The sequence below is a fragment of the Kogia breviceps genome, chromosome 19 (genome assembly GCF_026419965.1).
Source record: "Kogia breviceps isolate mKogBre1 chromosome 19, mKogBre1 haplotype 1, whole genome shotgun sequence".
Classification (NCBI taxonomy): domain Eukaryota; kingdom Metazoa; phylum Chordata; class Mammalia; order Artiodactyla; family Physeteridae; genus Kogia; species Kogia breviceps.
The window spans coordinates 14,462,888-14,490,513 of NC_081328.1; the positions used below are offsets into that span (position 1 = coordinate 14,462,888).

The 27,626-nt window shown below is 35.0% G+C and overlaps 1 protein-coding gene and 1 pseudogene across 5 annotated transcripts in view; both read right to left on the reverse strand.

Moving 5' to 3' along the window:
• Window positions 1-27,626, reverse strand: part of TAOK1 (TAO kinase 1) — a 152,135-nt gene that overhangs the window by 34,356 nt on the left and 90,153 nt on the right. For all 5 annotated transcript variants that reach the window (XR_010838361.1, XM_059046282.2, XM_067022198.1 and 2 more), the window contains 8 exons: window positions 27,093-27,138; window positions 26,450-26,546; window positions 24,313-24,426; window positions 21,436-21,527; window positions 10,164-10,257; window positions 8,510-8,591; window positions 5,884-6,051; window positions 3,654-3,857 (listed from right to left, as the gene is read on the reverse strand). Coding sequence is in view for 4 of the 5 variants with exons in the window: in XM_059046282.2 (XP_058902265.1) it covers window positions 3,654-3,857; window positions 5,884-6,051; window positions 8,510-8,591; window positions 10,164-10,257; window positions 21,436-21,527; window positions 24,313-24,426; window positions 26,450-26,546; window positions 27,093-27,138 (897 nt within the window). In the remaining variant the exon portion in view is untranslated. The remainder of the gene's footprint in view (window positions 1-3,653; window positions 3,858-5,883; window positions 6,052-8,509; window positions 8,592-10,163; window positions 10,258-21,435; window positions 21,528-24,312; window positions 24,427-26,449; window positions 26,547-27,092; window positions 27,139-27,626) is intronic.
• On the reverse strand, window positions 17,542-18,472 carry LOC131745761 (lysine-rich coiled-coil protein 1-like; annotated as a pseudogene).

Consider the following 27,626-nt stretch of genomic DNA (forward strand, 5'->3'; position numbering starts at 1 on the left):
ATCATCCAAAATGAAAATAAATAAGGAAACAGAAGCTTTAAATGACACAACAGACCAGATAGATTTAATTGATATTTACAGGACATTCCATCCAGAAACAGCAGATTATACTTTCTTCTCAAGTGTGCACAGAACATTCTCTAGGATAGATCACATCTTGGGGTCACAAATCAAGCCACAATAAATTTAAGAAAATTGAAATCGTATCAAGCATCTTTTCCGACCACAACGCTATGAGGTTAGAAATGAATTACAGGGAAAATAACGTAAAATTCACAAACACATGGAGGCTAAACAATACGTTACTAAATAACCAAGAGATCACTGAAGAAATCAAAGAGGAAACCAAAAAATACCTAGAGACAAATGACAATGAAAACACGATGATCCAAAACCTATGGGATGCAGCAAAAGCAGTTCTAAGAGGGAAGTTTATAGCTATACAAGCCTACCTCAAGAAACAAGAAAAATCTCAAATAAACAATCTAACCTTACACCTAAAGGAAGAAGACAAAGATGAACAAACAAAACCCAAAGTTAGCAGAGGAAAGAAATCATAAAGATCAGAGCAGAAATAAATAAAATAGAAACAAAGAAAACAATAGCAAGGATCAATAAAACTAAAAGCTGGTTCTTTGAGAAGATAAACAAAATTGATAAACCATTAGCCAGACTCATCAAGAGAAAGAGGGAGAGGACTCAAATCAATACAATCAGAAATGAAAAAGGAGAAGTTAACAACAGACACCGCTGAAATACAAAGCATACTAAGAGACTACTACAAATAACTCTATGCCAATAAAATGGACAACTGGAAGAAATGGACAAATTCTTAGAAAGGTATAACCTTCCAAGACTGAACCAGGAATAGAAAATATGAACAGACCAATCACAAGTCATGAAATTGAAACTGTGATTAAAAATTTTCCAACAAACAAAAGTCCAGGACCAGATGGCTTCACAGGTGAATTCTATCAAACATTTAGAGAAGCACTAACACCCATCCTTCTCAAACTCTTCCAAAAAACTGTGGAGGGAGGAACACCCCCAAACTCATTCTATGAGGCCACCATCACCCTGATACCAAAACCAGACAAAGATACTACAAAAAAAAGAAAATTACAGACCAATATCACTGATGAATATAGATACAAAAATCCTCAGCAAAATACTAGCAAACAGAATCCAGCAGCACATTAAAAGGATCATACACCATGATCAAGTGGGATTTATCCCAGGGATGCAAGGATTCTTCAATATATGCAAATCAATCAATGTGATACACCATATTAACAAATTGAAGAAGAAAAACCATACGATCATCTCAATAGATGCAGAAAAAGTTTCTGACAAAATTCAACACCCATTTATGATAAAAACTCTCCAGGAAGTGGGCAGAGAGGAAACCTACCTCAACATAATAAAGGCCATATATGACAAACCCAGAGCAAACATCATTCTCAATGGTGAAAAACTGAAAGCATTTCCTCATCAGGAACAAGACAAGGATATCCACTCTCACCATTATTATTCAACATAGTTCTGGAAGTCCTAGCCATGGCAATCAGAAAAGAAAAAGAAATAAAAGGAATACAAACTGGAAAAGAAGAAGTAAAACTGTCACTGTTTGCAGATGACATGATACTATACTAGAGAATCCTAAAGATGCCACCAGAAAACTACTAGAGATAATCAATGAATTTGGTAAAGTTGCAGGATACAAAAGTAATGCACAGAAATCTCTTGCATTCCTATACACTAATGATGAAAAATCTGAAAGAGAAATTAAGGAGACACTCCCATTTACCACTGCAACAAAAAGAATAAAATACCTAGGAATAAACCTACCTAGGGACACAAAAGACCTGTATGCAGAAAACTATAAGACACTGATGAAAGAAATTAAAGATGATACCAACAGATGGAGAGATATACTATGTTCTTGGATTGGAAGAATCAATATTGTGAGCATGACTATACTACCCAAAGCAATCTACAGATTCAATACAATCTCTATCAAATTACCAATGCCATTTTTAATGGAACTAGAACCAAAAATCTTAAAATTTGTAGGGAGACACAAAAGACCCCGAACAGCCAAAGCAGTCTTGAGGAAAAAAAATGGAGTGGGAGGAATCACACTCCCTGACTTCAGACTATACTACAAAGCTACAGTAATCAAGACAATATGGTACTGGCACAAAAACAGAAACATAAATCAATGGAACAAGACAGAAAGCCCAGATATAAACCCATGCACTTATGGTCAACTAATCTATGACAAAGGAGGCAAGGATATACAATGGAGAAAAGACAGTCTCTTCAATAAGTGGTGCTGGGAAAACTGGACAGCTACATGTAAAAGAATGAAATTAGAACACTCCCTAACACCATACACAAAAATAAACTCAAAATGGATTAGAGACCTAAATGTAAGACCGGACACTATAAAACTCTTAGAGGAAAATATAGGAAGAACACTCTTTGACATCAATCACAGCAAGATCTTTTTTGATCCACCTCCTAGAGTAATGGAAATAAAACCAAAAATAAACGAATGGGACCTAATGAAACTTAAAAGCTTTTGCACAGCAAAGGAAACCATAAAAAAGACGAAAAGACAACCCTCAGAATGGGAGAAAATATTTGCACATGAATCAACGGACAAAGAATTAATCTCAAAAATACATAAACAGCTTATGCAGCTCAATATTAAAGAGACAAACAACCCAGTTCAAAAATGGGCAGAAGACCGAAATAGACATTTCTCCAAAGAAGACATACAGATGGCCAAGAAGCACATGAAAAGCTGCTCAACATCACTAATTATTAGAGAAATGCAAATCAAAACTACAATGAGGTATTACCTCATACCAGTTAGAATGGGCATCATCAGAAAATCTACAAACAACAAATGCTGGAGAGGGTGTGGAGAAAAGGGAACCCACTTGCACTGCTGGTGGGAATGTAAATTGATACAGCCACTACGGAGAACAGTACGCAGGTTCCTTAAAAAACTGAAAATTGAATTACCATATGATCCAGCAATCACACTACTGGGCATATACCCAAAGAAAACCATAATTCAAAAAGACATATGCACCCCAATGTTCACTGCAGCACTATTTACAATAGCCAGGTCATGGAAGCAACCTAACTGCACATCAAAAGACGAATGGATAAAGAAGATGTGGTACATATATACAATGGAATATTACTCAGCCATAAAAAGGAACGATATTGGGTCATTTGTTGAGACGAGGATGGATCTAGAGACTGTCATACAGAGTGAAGTAAGTCAGAAAGAGAAAAAGAAATATCGTATATTAACACATGTATGTGGAACCTAGAAAAATGGTACAGGTGAATCAGTTTGCAGGGCAGAAGTTGAGACATAGATGGAGAGAACAAACGTATGGACACCACGGGGGGAAAGCCACGGGGGGGTGGGGATGGTGGTGTGCTGAATTGGGTGATTGGAACTGACATGTATACACTGATGTGTATAAAATTGATGACTAATAAGAACCTGCTGTATAAAAAAATAAAATTCAAAATCCAAAGAAAAAAAAAAATCTCCTCTTAAACTAATCAGATGAAGAAAATTATTTACCAGAGCTGAAATTTTTTTTCACTGAAATCCAAATACTCACAGGTTTTAAATGGATGACAGAACTATTAGACATCACTGTGTGGTCACCCTCCATCATGTCTAGCTCACTCTTGTCATCCGAGGCATCTGGAAGACTGTTAACACTACTGCTTTGGCTACTGGCACTGATGGACATACTGGGAATAGACTGATTACTTCCAACACTATTCACTGTTCCTGTCCGTCCAACACCATGATCTTGTTCCTAAGGAAAAAGAGCATTAGGTTCAAATATCTGTATCTCTTCCGATTTTTTGAATATAAGCACCAAGCACACTGCTTGGCACACAGTCTTTAGAAAGTCAGAGGTCTATCATGAGACATTCCCTTTATTTGGTGAGACCAGGAAGTTAACCAACTAACAGAAAAATAAACAAATAAAAATAACCAACAGGGAAATAACAAAAACCAAACCAACTGTGTGAAAAAGGCAGTTTATCAGTTTTGGGTTATTTCCAAAGTACAGCATTTTCTCTAAATTGTTTGACACTTTTTGAAATCCATTTTTACCACACATCTCATGGGTTATATAGAGAGATTCTGCTCATTTCTCAATGATTCCCATGGTTAAAACAAGCCCTAACCATGGGAATTCCATGTCGGTCCAGTGGTTAGGACTCTGTGCTTCCAAAAAAACCAAAAAAAAAACAAGCCCCAACTTAAAAAAAAAAAAATTCTAGAAACAACTCCTTTTAGTTGTTATTTTTTTGTTGAAGCCTTTTGAAGTGTATTTTTCTTTCTTATTTAAAATATAGTCTCTAGGGCTTCCCTGGTGGCGCAGTGGTTGAGAATCCGCCTGCCGATGCAGGAGACACGGGTTCGTGCCCGGGTCCGGGAAGATCCCACATGCCGCGGAGCGGCTGGGCCCGTGAGCCATGGCCTCTGAGCCTGTGCGTCGGGAGCCTGTGCTCCGCAACGGGAGAGGCCACAACAGTGAGAGGCCCGCGTACCACAAAAAAAAAAAAAAAAATAGTCTCTAGCCTATCCTTCTACCACCAAATAATTTAATTCCTATTTTTCTATAAATTAAATATTATGTATTACATATACATTTAATCACAATCACGAGTGTTTTTGTGAAGTAACCAGGCAAGCCATGGTATCTGGGTTACCAACATTACAATAGTCTTACCATACCAAAATTCTATAAGATATGCAGAATTTAATAAATATGGACACATGGTATATATAGAGGAACTTTTCTTGTATCTCTAGCCTAACAGAGATGCTATTATAGATTAAACTACATGAGAATCTTATTAATTTCACAACTTTACTTTACCACAACTTTATTTCATATATCTAAAATAACCCAAAACAATTTTCAAAAGACTATCAAAAGAACTAAAAAACAAAACAAAAATACCCCAAACTGTAGGGTAAGAAAATCTTGCATTTTATAGTTCATTAATTATGTAGCACTATTAAAAATAAAAGTAACTAACTGCTGCTCCTAGTTTCAGAATGCAAAGTGATCTCTCTCACCGGAAAACAGAAAAAACAAATCAAAGCTCTGGAATTCTGACAGAAGCAAAGAAGAAAACTGAAAATATTTACAGTAAAAAAGATAGCTTTATATGTATATTTCCATGTGAGAAAGTTGTGTAACATATCCATCACAAATTTATATTTCCATTCTCCCTAAAAGGCAACAGGGAAATAACCTGACCTTAAGAGTGACAGCTATTTGAATTTGAACCCATATGGCTCTACCTACAGTAAGTTAACCACTGACCCTTGCTTTTACTCATTTGTAAAATGAGTATTTTAGAACTGCGTAGATGGAATCAAAGTATGCAGAACTGAAAAGAAGTGTCCCTGGAAGAATGCTTGGTAACTTTCTAATGACTTGTGAGTGAGTACTGTCAACTTCCAGAGTGTATAGTTTCAAGTACTTTCAAAAGCATGTCCCACACAACTGGACAATCAGGCAAAAAAAAGGGTTCAGTGGCCAAGAAATTTGAGAGGGACCAGATTAAACAAAGTTGAACTGTTTTCTTTAATACAAGACTTCTCAGAGCTTTACTATGTATGCCAATGTGTACTAAGAAGGGACTGGATTTAAAGAACACAAAACCCTTTTTTCCCACCTGGGATCTTACAGGACCAGTGTTAAGAAAACACAACCTGAGAACCACTGATGTAAGAGATTTGTGATGTAAAAGACAAGTTGCGTAAGTAAAGAAGCCAATGAAGAGAGCTCAATATTTGCATCATTTCTAAATTATTACCTCTTCTTCTTCCTGTGCTTCTACTGCTGGTCCATTATGTGCCTCCTGGAAAAGGAGTTTCTTCATCTTTCGATACTGCAGATTGTCCAGCTCCCTTACTGCATCCTTTGTCCTCTGAATAAGATCTATTAACACTGTTTCAGGGCGCTCCCGAAGAACAAACATGTGCTGGATATAAGAATGTAAAAGTCAAGTTGAAATCTATATATTTTTCTGTTAGTACAAATGTACCCCTTCTTAGACCCTAGAGATACTATCCTGAATAATCATGATAGATAATGCATATAATCTATAGCTATTTAATTCTATTACATTTCTGACATCTTATATGTATAAAATTGTCATTTACATATATTCACCCTCTGCCTACATAACTACCCCTGTACATTTTATAAAAACTATGCACATCATACTTTTGTTGGTCAACTGAAAATGCAGAGTTGAAATGATAAAAGGGTTTAATTAAACACTAAGAAGTAAGTCCAATTAGAGCCCTAAACAAAGGCTAAATAAAGGTTTACATATTCTTATAACTGTTGATTTCACAGAAAAGGCACGTCAGTTCTGAGTTTTGTTAGGTTTCAACAGAAATGCATTTACTGATGGTGAATTATGTAATATAAACCTGGATATTACGGGTTTCTTTATATGTTGCATAAACAATAACTCTTCATAAAACACTAGCAGTTGATTAAAAGTCATTATATTATTAGTGATTTTTACCACTAACATTTAATAAAGCTTAACGTTATCAAATAAAGAAAAGTAGAAAGAACAATTCCAACTTTAGAATATCACTGCTACATTTTGACACCTTTCTTTTCAGAAATTTTCTATGTATAGACTTTTGTTTTGTAGATAGTTAGTATACAGATTGCAGAAAGATACCTTCTGTCCTTGAGTTCATAAGATACCCTTGAATTTTTGTAACACTTTAACGTTCTTTGTTAGCCAAATTTATTTCTTCTCTATGCAGAGTCCTAACTATATCATATTTGATTCTACTTTCACTATCATTAAGTATTTTTATTTCAAACTCATAAACATGATGGCTACAGAATATTTCATCAAATCTTTATGCCAAGTTTTTTTAACCATTACCCTGATTCTGGACAGTTATTTAGAACTTTTAATTCTGAGATAAATAGCTTCATACATTAAAAAAAACCTTTTTTCTATTAATTTTTTTCTTTATGATGGATTGTGAAAGAAATGTCATTAGGCCAAAGGGAAAGAAACACTTGATAGATATTTCCTATCGTTTCCAATAAGGCTGTGCCAATACACACTATGGACCAGGTAAATGAATACTATATACAGACTTGGGACCTAATCACCAAATACCAAATACCTAGGCCTGGTGGGTTGGGTTATACCCAAAGAGCTTCTTTCACCTATATTAGACAAGTGTAAGAAGCAAATCACATTCTTCCTTTTTCCTGAGCCTTAGCTTGGTATGTACCACTATTTACAATATTCAGTCTTCTTACTCCAAAATAATATATCTTAGAAATATTTCTAAGTTTGCTACATACAGATCTTGCTTATTTTTCACTAACATAATTCCTAGCTTTACTAAACCTTTTGTTGCTATTGTGAGTACCAATTTATTCAAGCTTTCATTTCTGACAGTATGTGTGAGCTTACCGCCTAAAATTCCCCAAGCATTACTGAAACTTTATATGGCTCTTCTACATGCTGAAGTTGCAAATAATACTACTGAATATATATAAGATCCTTCCAATTTCTTTGTATCTTTAATTGATGTGCATTGGTGAAAATAAACTGAATCCCTTTGAAATTCTAAAACATTCATATAAAAATAGGCTACTTAAATTTTAGAGTGAAAAATCAACAAGATTTCTTAGGGTCACAAAGAGAATCAAATCTACTTACTACTGCTTTATGTAGATGTTTTAAGAACTATATTAAGTTCAACAATACTATTACTGTTATTAATAAGACAGTCAACTGCCAAATGAAATAAATTTTTGAGAACAGGAAGCATATACCAATCATTTATTTAAATTAGGCAATGAAAGTTAGTGAAAACTGAATTTACATGATTTAAAAAATATTTTCATTGCTAAGTTAGAAAAATATATTTCCAAAAAGGATAAATGATATCCATTTTAACAGTTTCTTTTAAAATCTCTTTTCTCCCACAACATTTATGTAAATATATTACATGTCATTTCTTTCTTTCATATTATTTTAATACAGGACAGAGAAATACATAAAGTATGGCAGATATAAAAATTAGATCCAAAGTTAAACTATGCTTTACCAACTTTGAAATGATATTGTTCCATATGAATTAAAATTTGTAATTATAACTCATGAATATATTATTGCACATATAAAAATTTAGCCATTTGGTGCTATTTTAGATATTTAACTATATCCAAGATAACTATCCAGACAAAGTAAAAGCAATTAATCAATTTTCAAAAATATATGAAACAATTTAGGATCTAAGAAGAGTCTCAAGAAAGAACAGTATACAAAATTAGCATTTTAATTAAAAACTAGTAAAGAATACTTAATACTGATGCAGAATCAAAGAAAAATAAAACGCATTCTTAAGTAATTTCTTAGGGGTAGAAAACAGTATAATTGAACTGACCTTTAAAAGTTCCTCTGATGTAGGGCGATCTTGAGGGATTTTCTGGAGGCAAGAATCTACAAAGTTGCGAAAATAATCAGACCTATTGTAAAGGAAAGTATCAAGTGAACACATTGCTATTTCCTTTAAAAACACATCCACAAAACAAGGCATGTGCCTATTGGTGGGAGGGGGGATAGAAAAGAAATGATAAAAAAAGGAGATACTATATACATTTCATATATATCTATGAAAAGTTATCTAAAGCAACCAATGAATCTTCACCATTTTCCAAAGATAAATTTGCACAGATTATTTTAAAATCCTGCTCCCACATTTAAAATATCATAACTCATTCTATATTGAGGGAAAATTAGAAAAGCCCGTATTTTCCTTTAGGCATTCAAATCTAAGATAACTTTATTTTTTGTTCCTTTCTATAAGCCACCTTTCTTTCTTCTTTGCCCCTTGGATCATCTTCTATATAGTGTGATTCAGAATATCACTCCATTTGCTTTGAAGGGAGCATTTTGTATACCTAAGTATTTGTTGTCCTAGAGCAAATGGATAAAACTTCCATTAAATCCAGAAAACCAACTGAGATATTTTTTTAAAACATCAGAAGTCTGTAACACATTATTATTATATAGTGTTACTGATGAGCGTTCAATGAGTAAGCCAGTAATAATTTCTCCATCGATGTTTGTCTCAATATTCAAATAAGATCTTAAGTTCCTTATAAGCAAAAAAGGAGCTCTTTTTTGAATCCCTAACGTATCAAACACAGTGTGAAGACAGTCTGTGTTCAATATATTTATTACTTATATGTACCATAATACTAAAGTCTGAGCCAAAATAGTCCTTCTATGTATATCTACAAAAGTACTAAGAAAAAAAAAAAGTACTAAGAACTATGAATGTGTGTTAATTAATCCTTAAAAAATAAAGTATTGCTAACTTATGCATCTACCTTGTAAAAAATATTTATTAAATATGCTACATATACCCCTGGAATTTTTCAAATGCTAGATACACCTGAGGAATTAATTTCCCAGTAAAATTTTCTATCTCTGATAAAAATCCTGGTTTTCTAAAACTGTCAATCAGTTCTCCACAAACTTTTTTACATGAATGAATGTAATTTTATCACATCAAGGAAGCACTAGAAGAAAAAAAACATTAAGCAATCTGAATAACAAATGTCATAATAACAATCAGAATGATTCCAAAGTTATGAATTATCTGGTAATTCTGATAAATCAAACCATTTTACCTATGTCTTATACTATATAAATTATAAACCATTCTCCAACTGAACTTCACTACAGGTTGTGGCAATCTATATTTTAGTTATAAAATATTATGTTTAAATCATGCTATTTATTATATAATCAGGGTTATGTATGTCCCTAAAGTTCAAAAAACTAAATATAATTTTTTTATGAAAAGCAAATACTTTTTGCTTCCATGTGGCATCATCTATCCTTTGTTTCTGAACTAAGTTATATATATGCTAAGAAAGCAGACATAATAAAGGATAAACATGATAGAACCTATTTTAATATCTTTTCAGGTAATACATTTTACCTAACTGAAATGAAATCACTTTGATAACATTAAGAAAAAGCATTTAATTTATACAATGTCGAGTAATATAACTCTTAGCAATACTCACCATTCATTAGACTGTAGTGTAGGGGATTCATTTTGGGCTATGTGATATAAGGCACTCATTGCATTCATATTAAATAAAGGAGGCTTCCTTTCCGCTGTAAAAGAAAGAAAACTTTCCTGTTAAAATATGTGCCTGTTATACAGGCATATACAAGTATTGTTAAAGTGTTTTTGTTTTTGAAATAATTTTAAACTTAGCAAAAAAAATTTCAAGTAGAGTTCAAAGAACTTTCTCAAGTGAATAAATGTACAGTAAATTGCTGGCATGATGCCCCACCATTCCTAAATACTTTAGTGTATATTTCCTGAAACATATTCTCATAATACTAAAAAACCATAACACATCCATTAAACCGACCATTAATACTGACACTGACTATCATCTAAATCCTCAAACCCCATCCAAGTTTCAATCAAGTATCCCAATAATGTCCTCTGTAGCAAAAGTGTCCTTTGGTCATTTGCATCCTTCAAGGAAACTATTTTATCTAACTTGTTAAATTTATTAACAAAGTTGTTCATACTATTTCCTTATAATTCCTTCCTTCCTTCCTTCTTCCCTCCCTCCTTTCCTCTTTTCTTTTCTTTATTTTTTGGCTGCGTTGGGTCTTAGTTGCATCACTGGGGGGGTCTTCATTAAAGTGTGAGGGATCTTTCATTGTGGCACGGGCTCTTTGTTGTGGTGTGCAGGCTTCTCTCTAGTCGTGGCATTTGGGCTTTCTCTCTCTAGTTGTGGTGTGCGGGGGTTCTGTAGTTTGTGGCACGCGGGCTCTCTCGTTGAGGTGTGCGAGCTCAGTAGTTGTTGCGCATGGGTTTTAGTTGCCCCCACGGGTGGGATCATCGAACCTGCGCCCCCTGCACTGGAAGGTGGATTCTTTACCACTGGACCACCACGGAAGTCCCTCTAATTCTTTTAATACCTGTAAAATCTGTAGTGATATCACCTCTTATTCCTGATATTGTGTCTTCTCTCTTCTTTTCCTGATCAATTTGGCTAGTGGTTTACCAATTTTATTAATTTTCTCAAAGAACTAGTTTTTGGTTTCACTGATTTTCTCTATTGCTTCTCTGCTTTCTGTTTACCTGATTTCTGCTTTGATATTTTATTCTCTTTCTTCTGCTTATTTTGGGTTGAATTTCCTCTTCTTTTTACAGTCTCTTAAGGTGAGTTGAAGTCACGACCTTGATAATTTTGAAGTAAAAAGACTCTTGAATATCCCTCAATTTGGGTTGGTCCTAATAATTGAATTTGGGTTATACAACTTTGGCAGAAATATCACAGAAGTGAGTGTTATATTTTTCTAATTTATTCTATGAGATGGTGTATGATTTCAAATGGTTCCATTATTGATGGTGTTCACTTTGATCACTTACGGTGGTGTCTACCAGGCTTCTTCACAGTAGTTTCTCTTTTTGTCTTTGTAATTAATAAGTATTTTGTGAGCAGGTACTTATATAAATATCCTGTTTTTCATAAAACTTTCATTTTATTCTTTAATTTATTATATGGACTTGTAGATTTCTATTTATTTAGTAAGTTATAACCTGCTACTATCATTTATTTTGATGTTCAAACTGCCTCACATTTGAGCAGTAAGAACCTTTTTATGATGGCTTCTATTTTTTTCACATGGCCCCATCACTCCTTGATCCTTCCTTGCTTTCTGGCACACTAAGATGTTCCAGGAGCATCTTGTACTTCTCCTACTCCAAGGAACTATGGCAACAGATGTACTCACTGCTACTGAGGTGTCACTGTTCTTAGATCCTCTCAGTGGATAGAGTTAGGGAACACATACATGCATATTAAACATCTATATCTGTTTATTGAAAACAACTGAGTTCACCATAATATCACAAATCCAATCCAATACCATAGTATTTATTCCAGCTTATCCTCTTTCCATGATTTGTAATACCCCTCGCTGACAATGAAAAACCTCACTCTCAGTATCTTTAATATATTTTCTTATTTGATAAATTTCCCCTGTATGTAACCAGCTGATTTTTGTGTATAAGATAGTGGTCCATTTTCTTTTCTTTTCGTTTTTTGGCAATGCCATGTGGCTTGCAGGATCTTATTTCCCCAACCAGGAAACTGAACCCGTTCCACGGCAGTGAAAGTGCCGAGTCCTAACCACTGGACCACCAAGGAATTCCTGATACTGGTCCATTTTCACTCTTTGCATGTGGTTTTCCAGTTTTCCCAACACCATTTACTGAAGAGACTGTCCTTTCCCCATAGTCTATACTTGACTTGTTGCTGTAAATTAATTAACCATATATGCATGGGTTTATTTCTGGGCTCTCTATCCTGTTCCACTGATCTATGTGTTTGTCTTATGCCAATATCATATTGTTTTGATTACTAAAGTTTTCTAACATAGTTCAAAACAGAAGTATGATGCCTCCAGCTTTCTTCTTTCTCAAGATTGCTTTTGCTTTCAGGGTCTTCTGTGGTTCCATACAAAGTTTAGGATTGTTCATTTTATTTCTGTGAAAAATGCCATTGGAATTTTGATGGAGATGGCACTGAATTTGTAGACTGCTTTGGATAATATGGACATTTTAACAATTTCATTCTTCCAATCCATGAGCACGAAATATCTTCCCATTTATTTGTGTCCTTTTCAATTTCTCTCATCAAAGTCTTATAGTTTTTAGTTTACGGGTCTTTAACCTTCTCAGTTAAATTTATTCCTAGGTATTTTATTCTTTTTGATATGATTGCAAATGGGATTGTTCTCTTCATTTCTCTTTCTTATAGTTTGTTATTAGTGTACAGAAATACAACTGATTTTTGTATACTGATTTTGTACCCTGCAACTTGACTGAACTTGTTTATTAGTTCTAACAGTTTGCTGGTAGAAACTTTAGGGTTTTCTGTATATAATACCATGTCATCTTCAAATAGTGACAGTTTTACTTCTTCCTTTCTGATTTGGATGTCTTTTATTTCTTCTTCTTGCCTATCTGGACTTCCAATACTATGTTGAATAAAAGAGGCAAGAGTGGGCATCCTTTTCTTGTTCCCGACCTCAGAGGAAAATATCTTAGCTTTTCACTGTTGAGTATGATGTTAGCTTTGAGCTTGTCACATATGGTCTTTATTATGTTGAGGTATGTTCCCTCTATACGCACTTTGTTGAGAATTTTTATCATTAATCGATGCTGAATCCCGTCAAAAGCTTTTTCTGCATCTACTGAGGTGATCATATGATTTTTATCCTTCATTTTGTTAATGTGCTGTACCACACTGATTGACTTGTGCATTTTAAACCATCCTACATCCTTGGAATAAATACTACTTGATCATGGTGTATGATCCTTTTACTGTATTGTTGAATACTGTTTGCTACTACTTTGTTGAAGATTTTTGCATCAATGTTCATCAGGGATATTGGCCTGTATTTTTCTTTTCTTATAGTGTCCTTGTCTGGTTTTGGTATCAGGGTAATGCTGACCTTGTAAAATAAGTTTGGTAGTGTTTCCTCCTCTTCTGTTTTTTGGAAGAGACTGAGAATTACTGGTATTAATTCTTCTTTAAATGTTTGGTAGAATTCACCAGTGAAGCCATTGGGTCCTGGACTTCTGTTTGTTGGGAGGTTTTTGGTTACTGATTCAATCTCTTTACTAGTAATCAGTCTGTCTAGCTATTCTGTTTCTTCATGATTCAGTCTTGGTACACTGAGTACTTGCAGGAATTTGTCCGTTTCTGTTAGGTTGCTCAATTTGTTGATATATAACTGTTCATAGTAGTTTCTTGTGATTCTTTAGTATTTCTGTATTATCAGATATAATGTCTCCATCTCTTATTTTGAGTTCTCTTTCTTTTATGGAAAGTTTATCTAAAGATTTGTCTATTTTGTTTATCTTTAAAAAAAACCCCAGCTCTTAAGTTTCACTGTTCTTTTCTATTGTCTTTTTAGTCTCTATTTCACTTATTTCTGCTCTAATCTTTATTTCCTTCCTTCTACTAACTTAGGGCTTAGCTTGTTCTCCTTTAATTCCTTGAGATGTAAAGTTAGGTTGTTTGTTTGAGATTGTTCTTGTTTTTTTTTTTTTTTTTGTGGTACACAGGCCTCTCCCTTGGCGGAGCACAGGCTCTGGACGCGCAGGCTCAGCAGCCATGGCTCACGGGCCCAGCCGCTCTGCAGCATGTGGGATCTTCCTGGACCGGGGCACGAACCCGTGTCCCCTGCATCGGCAGGTGGACTCTCAACCACTGCGCCACCAGGGAAGCCCTATTCTTGTTTCTTTTTTCTTTTCTTTTTTTTTTTTTGTGGTACACGGGCCTCTCACTGTTGTGGCCTCTCCCGTTGCGGAGCACAGGCTCCAGACACACAGGCTCAGTGGCCATGGCTCCCGGGCCCAGCTGCTCCGCGGCATGTGGGATCTTCCCAGACCAGTGCACGAACCCGTGTCCCCTGCATCCGCAGGTGGATTCTCAACCACTGCGCCACCAAGGAAGTCCTCTTGTTTCTTAAAGTAGGCATTTATCACTATCAGCTTCCCTCTTAGAACTTTTTTTATCATTTAAAAAAATTTTTATTGGAGTATAGTTGATTTACAATGTTGCGTTAGTCTGAAGTATAGAGCAAAGTGAATTTGTTATACATATACATATATCCACTCTCTCTCTCTTTTTTTTTTAAGATTCTTTTCCCATATAGGCCACTGCAGAGTATTGAGTAGAGTTCCTTATGCTATACAGCAGGTTCTCATTAGTTATCTAGAACTGTTTTTGCTGCATCCCATGTTTGTTTGTTTGTTTTGAAATCCCATTTATTACTTTGATTTTCCATTGTCCCTTAGGTTTTTGGTGGGGGGGCTGCATTGGGTCTTAGTTGCAGCACGTGGTGTCTTCATTGCAGCGCACGGGCTTCTCTCTAGTTGCGGTGGCTTGCAGGCTTCTCTCTAGTTGTGGTGTGTGAGCTCCAGAGCGTGTGGGCTCTGTAGTTTGCAGCACACAGGCTCTTTCGTTGAGGCACGTGGGCTCAGTAGTTGTGGTGTGCAGGCTTAGTTGCCCCGAGGCATGTGGGATCTTAGTTCCCTGACCAGGGATCAAACTGGCGTCCCCTGCAACTGGAAGGAGGGTTCTTCACCACTGGACCACCAGGGAAGTCCTTGCTTCATCCCATATGTTTTAGTATGTTGTATTTCTATTTTCATTTGTCTTGAGATATTTTTTGATTTCTTCTTTGACCCACTGAGTGCTCAGTACCATCTTGTTTACTCTCCATATATCTGCGAATATTACAGCTTTCTCCTTATAATTGATTTCAAGTTTCATACGACTGTGGTGGTTGGAAAGGAAGTTTGATGTGATTTTAATAATTAAAAAAACAATTAAAAATTTTTTTTTGCTGCGTTGGGTCTTCATTGCTACGTGTGGGCTTTTCTCTCTAGTTGCGGTGAGCAGGGGCTACTCTTCATTGTGGTGTGCGGGCTTCTCACTGCGGTGGCTTCTCTTGTTGCGGAGCACAGGCTCTAGGCGTGCGGGCTTCAGCAGTTGTGGCATGCGGGCTTAGTTGTGGCTCACGGCCTCTAGAGCACAGGCTCAGTAGTTGTGGCGCATGGGCTTAGCTGCTCCACAGCATGTGGGATCTTCCTGTCCAGGGATCTTACCCATGTCCCCTGCATTGGAAAGTGGATTCTTTACCACTGGACCACCAGGGAAGTCCCAGGTATTTTCATTTGTCTTGAGATATTTTTTGATTTCTTCTTTGACCCACTTAGTGTTCAGTACTGTTTTGTTTAATCTCCATATATCTGTGAATGTTTCAGTTTTCTTCTTATAACTGATTTCAAGTTTCATATGACTGTTGTTGGGAAAGAAGTTTGATGTGATTTTAATCTTAAATTTATTAAGACTTGTTTTGTGGCCTAACATAAGATCCATCCTGGAGAACATTCTGTGTGCACTTAAGAAATATGTGTATTCTGTTGCTTTGAGATGAAATGTTCTGTGTGTGTCTGTTAAGTTCATTTGGTCTAATGTGTCATTTAAGTCCAATGTTGCATATTGACTTTTCTGTGATCTAGTCACTGATAAACACGGGGTATTAAAGTCCCCTACTATTATTGTATTGCTGTCCATTTCTCCCTTTAGATCTGTTTATATTGTTTTATATATTTAGGTGATCTTATGTTGGGTGCATAAATATTTACAAAAGGTATATCCTCTTGCTGAACTGACTTCTTTAATCATTATGTAATGCCCTTCTTTGTCTTTTATCACAGTCTTTGTTTTAAAGTCTATTTTGTCTGATAAAACTATAGCTACCCTAGCTTTCTTTTGGTTTCCATTTATATGGAATATCTTTTTCCATTCCTCACTTTCAGTCTCTATGTGTCCTTATATCTGAAGTGACTCTCCTGTAGGCAACATACATATGGGTTTTGTTTTTTTATCCATTTAGTCATTCCATTTCTTTTGACTGGAGAATTTAGTTCACTTACAATTAAAGTAATTATTGATAAATATATGTACTCATTGCCATTTTGTTAATTGGTGTCTGGGTGTTTCGTAATTCCTTTGTTCCTTTCTTCTCTCACTCTCTTCCTTTGTGAACTGATGACTATCTTTAGTGCTACATTTGGATTCCTTTCTCTATATCTCTTGTGTATCTACTATAGGTTTTGCTTTGTGATTGATATGAAGCTTACAAAATATATAAAACAACATATTTATAATAGTCTATTTTAAGTTGATAACAACTTAAGTTTAAAAAAAGCTCTACATTTTTACTCCCCACCACGTTTTATCTTTCGCTTGTTGGTTTGATGTGTTTTTTTTTGTAGAAATTAGAACTTTATTATATTATAAACATTTCCAGAATATAAACTGATTTTGTATCAAGACTTTTTGAAACATTTAAAACTGTATATAACTTAAGCTTATTATAATGTATGTCATTTTCCACTTTCCAATCTAGAAAATATACTGCAAGTTAGATCTAATGAAGGAAAAAAAAATTCAATCTAAACTGCTTCACAGAGAAAACTAATGAATATAAAAACACCCACCCCAAACTAACAGCCAATCAAGAAATAGATTCTATAAAGCCTATTAATCCTCCAATTTAAAATAAATGACCTCCCAAGGGAAAAATACTTCCACCATCATAGCAATTTGATGAATAAAAGCAGAGCCACCCTCATTAAGGGAAATTATATTATATATAAGAAAAATGTAGTAATGATTTTAGGAGAGGAAAAGTAATTTCCATTTTGGAGAGCAAGCACACTAAATGTTTTCTGTTCACTTAGCCTTTGTACCTGTTCACATGAAAAGAGCGATATGAACATGGACATCATAAAACCAAGCTCCTTAACTATTTTTTCAGTTTAACCTCAGGAGAACCAATGCAAGAGCTTCAAAATCCAAGGAAAGACTGGTCCCAAAGCATCTCCCCTTCTGTCCTTTCTTTCCCTTGTTCCTTTTTCTCTTTTCTATGCTTATGTTCCTCTTTCTTAGAGGCTACACCTCAGCTTTTTTTTCTCCTTTCGGTTCTTAAGCTTTTCTGTACTGACTCTGTTTCCACCTCTGTTTTGTTTCTTTGGATGCTCTTGTGTTTGTCTAAATCTATTTCCTCATAAGCTTTCTTCCTCTTATGCTTGGGCCACTCCTCCTCTGGTTTTTCCTGGCCTTTCTTTGGGTATCTTTTTCTCTTCTGATGTATCTGTTTATAACTAGCTTGATGGGCACTGGTACTGTTTTCTGAGGAGAGGTGCCTGTAAACTCCAGATTCTACACTGTATGAGCCACAGTTTTACTCTTGTTGACTAAAGTTCAGGGACACTGGTTTTCCTAAGAAACAGTCCCTGGTGAATTGACAGTAGTTCAGGGAGTCCAATCTCAGCCTGCTGTCATGAGCTGGTAGTCACTGAGGAACCACTTCTCCACTGCTTGTGAAATATTGCATGGTCTTCGATAGGTCTGGACGGGTTCATAAGGTAGTCTTTGATCAAACATTCTACACCTGGGTCTAGAATCAACCTCTTCTTTGTATCCACAGGTTTCCAAATAATCCTCTCATCTTTCTGAAACAAGTCTTTGGCTCTAAGCCTCTGGCTTTCTACACTTTGATATAATCTTCAAGTTCATCTTGAAAAGAGTCAGATGTCTTCTTTGAATGCTTCATTAGGTTGACAAGGGATTCTGCTTATCAGGTTGAGAACTTGGTGGAGAAATTTGATAGTATTCACCCATTAATTGCTTCAGTTTTTTAGCATGAACTTTCCCCAAATAGTGAGACTGTGCAACAACTGAGGAGCTAAAAACCATGATGCAGAGATTTAAAAATCTATTTTTGTCCAATACTTCACTCCCATTCACCTCATAAAGTGAAATCCACTGTGATTCAAACTATGGCACTATTCCTTATAAGCCTTTTATAAAAGGTATCTGTAAAAAGTTTTCGCTCATTCAATGTGGTATCTTCTCTGAGGCAGGGGTGGCCATCTATAACTACCGTCCCCCTCCCCACCAAAGCAGCCGGTGGATAGGCCGAGGTGGAGGAGGCAGAGAGGCAGGGACAACCGCTGCCTCTGCCGCCACCAAGTAAGTGTGGTGGGAGCAGGAGGCGGAGACTGGACTTCCTGAGAGGAAGTCGCCACCACCACCAACGGCTGACTGGACAGCACTACCGCATGGCCACCATAGCTGCAAGATGCGCCACTGATTTATGTTTTTGATGACACAGTTTACATCTTTCTATCCTGTGTATCCATTAACAAATTACTGTAGTTATATTTATTTTGATTTATTTTCCTTTTACTCCTTTTAAAGTTCTGAAATTTTACATCCTCAATATATACCTTTATAATCAGAAAAAAGTGGTAAATTTATTTTTATAAACACAATTGTACAATCATTTCTGAAAACAACTAGGGATCTTTTCCATCAGATTAACTGTAATCAAACATATAAACTCACCTATGAAAAATCCTGCACTTTAAGATTTCTTGGTCATAAGACATAACCAAGCTATGAGAAAATAGTTTGCTTTAATTCACTACCTTTAACTATTTTAAAGTAAAAGCATGTAACAGATTTAGTTCCCAAGACTACAAATCTAATTTGCATGCTATAGACCTGTACTATCTGAGTACCCCCTAGCCACATGTGACTATATGTAAACTTATTTAGATGAAATACAATTTTAAGGGACTTCCCTGGTGGTCCAGTGGTTAAGACTCGGCGTTCCCAATGCAGGGGGCCCGGGTTTGATCCCTGGTCAGGGAACTAGTTCCTGCATGCCAGAACTAAAAGATCCTGCATGCCACAACTAAAGATACCGCATGTCACAACTAAAGATTCCGCATGCCGCAACGAAGATCCCGCACGTGGAAACAAGGATCTTGCATGCCACAACTAAGACCAGGCACAACCAAATAAATAAATAAATATATTTTTTTAAAAAAATAAAAATACAATTTTAAGTTCAGTTCCTCTGTTACATTAGCCACATTTCAAGTGCTCAAAAGGCATGCAGACACAGAACATTTCTACCAATGCAGACAGTTTTATTTGCTTGTGCTCCTCTAGACCTTTCCCTTGGAACCCAAAGCAGGTTTAAAATATAGTTCCTGAGGGCTTCCCTGGTGGCGCAGTGGTTGAGGGTCCGCCTGCCGATGCAGGGGACGCGGGTCCGTGCCCTGGTCTGGGAGGATCCCACATGCCGCGGAGCGGCTGGGCCCGTGAGCCATGGCCACTGAGCCTGCGCGTCCGGAGCCTGTGCTCCACAACGGGAGAGGCCCGCATACCGCAAAAAAAAAAAAAAAAAAAAAAAAAAAAAAAAAAATATATATATATATATATATATAGTTCCTGAACTTAGAACAACTTCATAATTCAAAACATTTGTAAGTAAAAATTTTAAAAGTGATTATGAAAGACTATTTATAAAAGCTGAAGATGCCAAATGTATGCCTAAAACTCTAAGAATTTCTTTAAGACATCTCACTCATTAGAAATTATCCAAAGACAATCACATCTTCTGAAGTTGCTTTATTATAAGCATAAAAACTCTCACTGTGAAGTAATTCTATCTTATGAACTATAATGAAAAGAATCTAGAAAAGTCTGGAAAAAAGAAACCATTTCACAGAAACTGCAGAGTTTAGAGAGATTTCTTTCTGAGCAGTACAATTAGCCAATGAATACTTTCTAATCAGATAAATATTAATATATATCAATATCTAACAGGACGATTAATGCAATTTCACTATCACCAAGGGGCACATATATGCATCAGCCAGCATAAGAGTGTAAAAATAACCCATGGGCAGAATATATTAACCAGCTTTTTTACATTTATACCCATGTTTCTTAAGAAAGTAATTAGGATCTACCAGTAGGAAGAAGAATCAAGAGAAAAAGAATTTAAGACACTTAAGGATACTTTCAAATGGAAGAAACATTTTGCAAACCTCAAACTGAGATGAAGAGACCAGAGGAGAATGGCATTATGGTAATCGCCAAATCTCTGTTTACTGCTGTTATCAAACTTTAAAATAAATATGATTTGTCAAAATTACACATGGATTTTTACTTTAATGTGTTGCTTTCAATCCCTGGTCACTCCTAGAATGGTTCAATTGAATATTCTTGATTTTAAATAAAGTTTAATGGAATGTTCTTATAAGACTGAAAAAAAGAAAAGGATATTGGGCTTGTGGGGGGATGCCTGGGGAATCAAGAGCAAGAAGATGGCCATCATCTTCAGTTACAGTGACAGTTCAATTACCCCCTGGCTCACATTGGGAATGTTAGTAAAGTTATGGTGGTCTGCTGCTTTAAGCATAGTTCCATTTATGGGCAACAGAATAAAATGTGTGCATAACATCAAATTACTACAATATGTATGCAGCCTGATGGCTAATTCTCAAATCTAACTCAAAGTAATAAGTATCCTAGGTAAAGGTAAGTAACTCATAAATGCTTTAGAGACCATCTACAGATGATAAATCTAGCAATCACATATATATTCCAAGTGTTTAACAAATACTCATTAATAAGATATAGATATCTCAAACGTAATTAATACTATAATGGAAATTATTTTAGACCTAATTTAACAGAGCAAATACAACATACCTAAGCTAATATATATAAAAATTACCAGATAACCAAAATGAAAACTATGTAATAAACATATTGCTCCCCTTAGCAACCAACATAAAAAATAAAAAGCTGTAATTTGGTACAGAAATTGAGGTAAAACTTTGATCAAAATTTACTACATAGTAATAAAGAACATGCTTACCTAGTTCAATACACGTTATACCAAGAGACCATACATCTACTTTTCCATCATACTGTCCTTCATCCATGGCTAAAATTACTTCTGGGGCCATCCTAAAAAATAAAATGTCATTTAAATTAAAGTTAAAAAAATGAATATGAAATAAATGTATTACAGGTTGTGAGGTAAATATTTACCTTTGCATATATAATGTGAGACTCATTCTCACCATGTGTCATGATCATATAACAGCATCCTAAAGGAAGGATGCCCTAGAGCAGGGCTGTATTCTGCATCTGTTCAAGTCTGCAAATTCTAATACTGTATAGCCTTTAGGCCAGTGATTCTCAAACATTTTGGTCTCAGGATCCCATCTAATTTTTGCTTGAAAGATGGATTTACCATTGGCATTGAATACCATCAGTTTTTTCCCTTGAAATGACAAACTCACTCCATTTATTTCAGGAAGTACCTATCACAATATCCAATGCTGAATAACCATAGCTTGTCAGTCTTTCTTTCAAATTAGAATAGTGTCCCATGATAAAAGTGGCTAGGGCAGCTCACAACTAAAACAATCACAAAATTATCAACTTTATAACCAACCAACGACACGTGTCTTGGTGATAAAATGAAACACAGGACTTCCCTGGCAGTCCAGTGGTTAAGATTCCACGCTTCCATTCATTGCAGGGGGGGTGGCAGGTTTGATCCCTGGTTGGGGAGATCCCACATGCCACTCAGCGCAGCCAAAAAAACCCACAAAAACCAAAACAAAAAACCCCCCAAAAAGCCTACAAAAAAACGAAACACTAATTTGTGTCTTCAATTAGAGTCTGTGGTTCTTGATGATACTTTTTTACCTTATACTTCATATGTATTTGGTATTAAGCACAGATAGGTACTTAGAACAGCTGCTGACTGCTTCAATAAGATTATTACCAGGTATCCCTGTGTGTGTGTTGGTGTGTGTGTGCACACGTACATTTGTGTAAAGACATATAAATATGAACCTAGTTCCTGTGTTCCAAATACACTATATACAAATTAACCAATATGTTTACTTAGCATAAAATTTCAATTGTCAATGTGTTCTTTAAGATGCTGAAGGAAGTCTGAGAAATTATCAAGAAAAGTTAAACAAGTAATTTGGTTTTTTTTTTTTTTTTTTTTTTTTTTTTTTGCGGTATGCGGGCCTCTCACTGTTGTGGCCTCTCCCATTGCGGAACACAGGCTCCGGACGCGCAGGCCTAGTGGCCATGGCTCACGGGCTTAGTTGCTCCGCGGCATGTGGGATCTTCCCGGACCAGGGCACGAACCCGTGTCCCCTGCATCGGGAGGCGGATTCTCAACCACTGCGCCACCAGGGAAGCCCCAAGTAATTTGGTTTTTTATTGTAGAACTTTAGAGGGCCTTTTTAATATCTAATATTCATCATTAATATCTAAAGAGGGGAAGCACTGAGAAATATTATTCACTCACAGAATCCTTTTTTATGGGGGGGACTCTATCTAAACTAGGGTTTTACATATAAATTTTTGGTCATCTAGCAGTGGTCTTCAAATTTTTTATTCATTTATTTACTTTCAATGAAGTTATAAAAACTGTGTATCCCTTGCACACTTTTGAGTTGCTATGTAAATTTTATAAATATAATAGTTGCAAAGGATATAATGCATAGTGTACGTATGTATATTGTGTATGTGCTTTAAAGATATTAAAAACTTGGAGCTGTAGATTAGTTCATTCAATTTATTAAAAACACTGCCCTATAATCTAGTTAGCAAAATCAGTCTTCATGGTCATATCAATCAGTCAAATCAGAATCACCTTCTGCCAGAAAAAAGTCTGAATTCAATGCAAATAACGTGTTAATGTGTCCCCACAACAACTATGTCAGTTATGAATTCTACACTAGAAAAAAAGAAGAAAAGGAAGATAATTGGGGAGAAAGGAAAAGCAAAGGGTAAAAGGAACGGAAGGGAGATGACTGGAAAGGTACAAGGACTTGCCAAGAGTTTTGTCCTGACTCTTCAATATATCTGACAGATGCTACATCTTCTCTAATTGTTCCTCTGGTGTTGCTTTGAGGCTTTTACCCCCAGAGCAAGGCATCACTGTAATATTCAGGGTGGGTTAGAAGGCTTTCTTTTGTGAGGCAGGAAAAGGGAGATTTGAAAGGCAGGTGAGAAAGATGACATAGTGAGCCTAAGACACAGCTCTCAGCATACACAGAGAAAGAGGATACATTTGAAAGTTGAAGATCTGGAAAATTATTCCCTTCAAACTTGCTGACATTAATAATGAATTATTTATGGATAAAATTAGATGATGTCTAGAATGTTTCAAAATAACTGAGGGGAGAGGAAGAAAGTGAGAGGTGAGTGCATAGGGCAGGACTAGCCATGGGGATAAAGTTGCTGGGCTGAATGAATGATATGTAAGGTTCATTATACTTTTGTCTAGTGTTATATTTGAAATTCTCCATAGTAAAAAATAAAAACAAAAAACCTCAGAGAACTCCAAGTCCACTACCAGTCTTTGGGTACTCTTAGTCTGAAGATCAATGATATATAGTAAATATAAATCTAAAGAAAACACACACATTTCCACTTAGCATTTCTATCTTTTCCCCACTTGAATTTTTATTGAATGTTTCCACTCCCATACCCAATATATGATGCAGATAATCATAGGAAGGAAAATGTAGGGGAGACAAATTTTAAAAATGGGGGATGTAAGGGGAGCAACTCCAAATGTATATTCGAAACTAACTATAATGCTTAAAGTTAAAATGTCCAAAATAACATTATATTTTCAGGAAAAAGACATCTTAAAAACGCACAACCACACACAATATCAACTATGAAGATCAAATCCAGATAAGATTATTCTTACCAATATGGCGTTCCCACAAAAGAATTGGCAGGAGATGCCATGGAAGCGGATCCAAAGTCAGCAAGTTTCACCTGGCCTGGCTCTGTCAGAAGGATATTTCCTGCTTTGATATCTCTGGGTTTAAGGAACACAGATAATTATTTCTCTTTTCTTCACTGGGTTGTGTAAATAAATGATAAAAATCAAATAAAAATTTGTAAAACAGAGAAGGAGCAATCAAAATAATTAAGTCCTAGGATAATCTCTCAATTGGGATGAGAATTAAGATCCAAATTAGAATACAAAAAATACAGGATTCATATACAGTAACAATTTTGTAAAAGAGAAGGCAAAATAGCAGTAAAAACAAGACAGAAAATCAGGTAATTAAAGTGTATAGTCTACATTCGAGGTCCTGTTTATTGGTACAAATAATGGTTTTAAAAATTAAATTTAAATAGTGGACCACTCCTTCATAATTTTAAGATTTCTGAGTAACCTACTTAATGTTAAAAAAAAAAAAGAAAAGAATTTAATGCCCCCAATTTTTAAAAAAGGATTATTCGTATCATTTCCACCCTTAGGATATGAAATGAAAACAAACATATGGATAAATGTAATATCCATGATCCCAGAAAATTATGGATATTTATAAAATGGGACTGTATGTCAAACGGGCACCATAACATACACTTAACCTTTCAAAAACAGAAAAACTAAGTTCCCAAGCACTTGTCAATTCTTACTATTGTAATGGACATAATACTAAATTAATCTATTTTCCTTCCATTTGTTTTTTAAAAATGAAGAGTTACTTTAGGGAATTCCCTGGCAGCGCTTTTACTGCCTTGGGCCTCGGTTCAATCCCTGGTCAGGGAACTAAGACGCCACAAGCTGTGCGGTGCGAAGACCTTAGGTTATAATTCTAAATCTATTCACTTACTTACTAGTATGTAAATTTCTCTTGGACCTTACAATCCTCATCTTAAAAAAAAAAAAAATCACAATAACTCACAATTGACTCTACTATATAGTTTAACATGTATTGCCTGATTCACATATATAATCAAAAAATGCTAATTTCCTTCTAAAACAGTATAAAACCAATGCTAAAAATGCATTAAAATTAATGGCTTAATTTTACTATACATTATCAAGAATCATCAAGGATCAATACTCAAAGCATAAAAAGTATTAAGTATCTTTTATTTATCCATATCATAGAAGCAATGGAATAAATCTGGCATTATCAGTTAACAGGAAGACAGAAGATCTAGGTTTAGTTCTAGTCTAAATCCACCTGGCTTTGTAAACTTTGGGAAATTAGTCACAAATTGGGGCATCAGTTTCTTCACTGGTAAAATGAAAAAAGTAAGACTATATAATCCCTAATGTCTTTTCCATTCCCCAAATTAAATGATTCTACAATTAATTTCAATTAAATGTGCACAAATCTATAAAGTGCACATACAGGCATACCTAAGAGATACTACAGGTTTGATTCCAGACTACCCTAACAAACAGAATACACAATAGAGCAAGTCATATGAATCTTTTGGTTTCTCAGTGCATATAAAAGTTATGTTTACACTATACCGTAGGCTACTAAGTGTACAGTAGCATTATCTCTAAAAAAACAATGTACATACCTTAATTTTAAAATATTTTACTGCTAATAAATGGCAAAACAATCATAATGGTAACATCAAAGATCAATGATCACAGATCATCATAACAAATAAAATGATGAAAAAGTTTGAAATACTGTGAGAATTACCAAAATGTGACAGAAACACAAAGTGAGCAAATGCTGTTGGAAAAATGGCACCTAGAGTCCTGCTTGACACAGGGTTGCCACAAACCTTAAATTTGTAAAAAACGAGATATCTGTGAAGTGCAACAAAGCAAAGCATAACAAAATGAGGTATGCCTGAACTTCGGAAAATCCAGCAACATGTGTAGACAAAGATAAAAATTATCCTAAACAAAGAGATCAAGTGTACTAGTATATACTTTTTAACATGGACAATCTAAAAAAACCTGAGTTTATAAGAAATGGTTTTATTTGGCTATAACCAACAAAACTTTCAGGGTTAATAAGTTAATAATGTAACAAGCCATTTGCTTGTTAATATATAATAATTTTCAAAATGCTTACCTATGGATCATGGTATGAGAATGTAAGTAGGCTAATCCCTGGAGAGCACCATGTGTAATTGCTGCTATTTCCACTTCTTGCAATGGCTTTTTGTGAACTTAAAATAAGAAAGTTATTTGAAAATATTTATTATAAAGAAAATTTCTGTTTAAAAATACATACCTAATATATAGGGCAATTTTAAAAAACTAACATTTAGCAAGATGGGATTTCCTTCCAAAGATAATAAAACAATGCTATTGAACTTTACAACTAGTATACAGTTGTGCCTAGCTGTTAAAGTATATAGTCCACAGCCAATTTTCCTCTAAGCTAACAACATTAAGCAATTATTTGGTGATTATAAAAACACAAGTAATAAAAGTTCTCCCTTTATTCTAGTATCTTCATTGTGAACAGAAGGAACAGATTAAGCTGAATGACGAAGATTCCAAAAAAACTTAAGTCAAAATGAGAGAAAAATCCCTTTTTATATGCTATTACATTACATTTAATGAGGATAGTGCATACTATGCAGAGAATATAGAAAGGTTCAGATTTTTATTCTTTCTGGAAAATGTGTACATTATTTAAGAAACCTCTTACTGAATTCTCATTGTATTTTGCTAATACTATTTTTTCTTAATGATTAAAGGAAACCTACCTTCTAGTAAATCTGAAGCAGATCCTAAACAATATTCCATTACAAGCTACATGGGAAGAAAAATTATATAAGCATTAAAATATATTATTAAAAAGATTCTACTTGAGATAAAATAAATTCACCAAGGAGATCAAGAAGACAGTTTGAAGTAAAACAAACCCTAGTCACCATTTACCTTAAAAAATGAGTATTTATGTATCTAGTAATTTATTAAGTGTATATGTAAAGTTAAGCTAATGATAATAATCTTTTACAATACCAACATATAATCATTTGTATAATGTGTATTTCATATATAATTACTACTAACATTATAAAGGAATATACATATTCTGTTACTATTAATCTATAGTACTAAAGCAATACTTTAGTAATTGCTAGGAAGCAAAAAACTGTCCTTTGGAACTATATATACAAAGCTTTGGTTACAGTTAAAGCAAACACAGAGCACCTTCTATGTGCCAGATATTTTATATATATATTAAGCTAATTAAGGGACTTCCCTGGTGGCACAGTGGTTGGGACTCCGTGCTC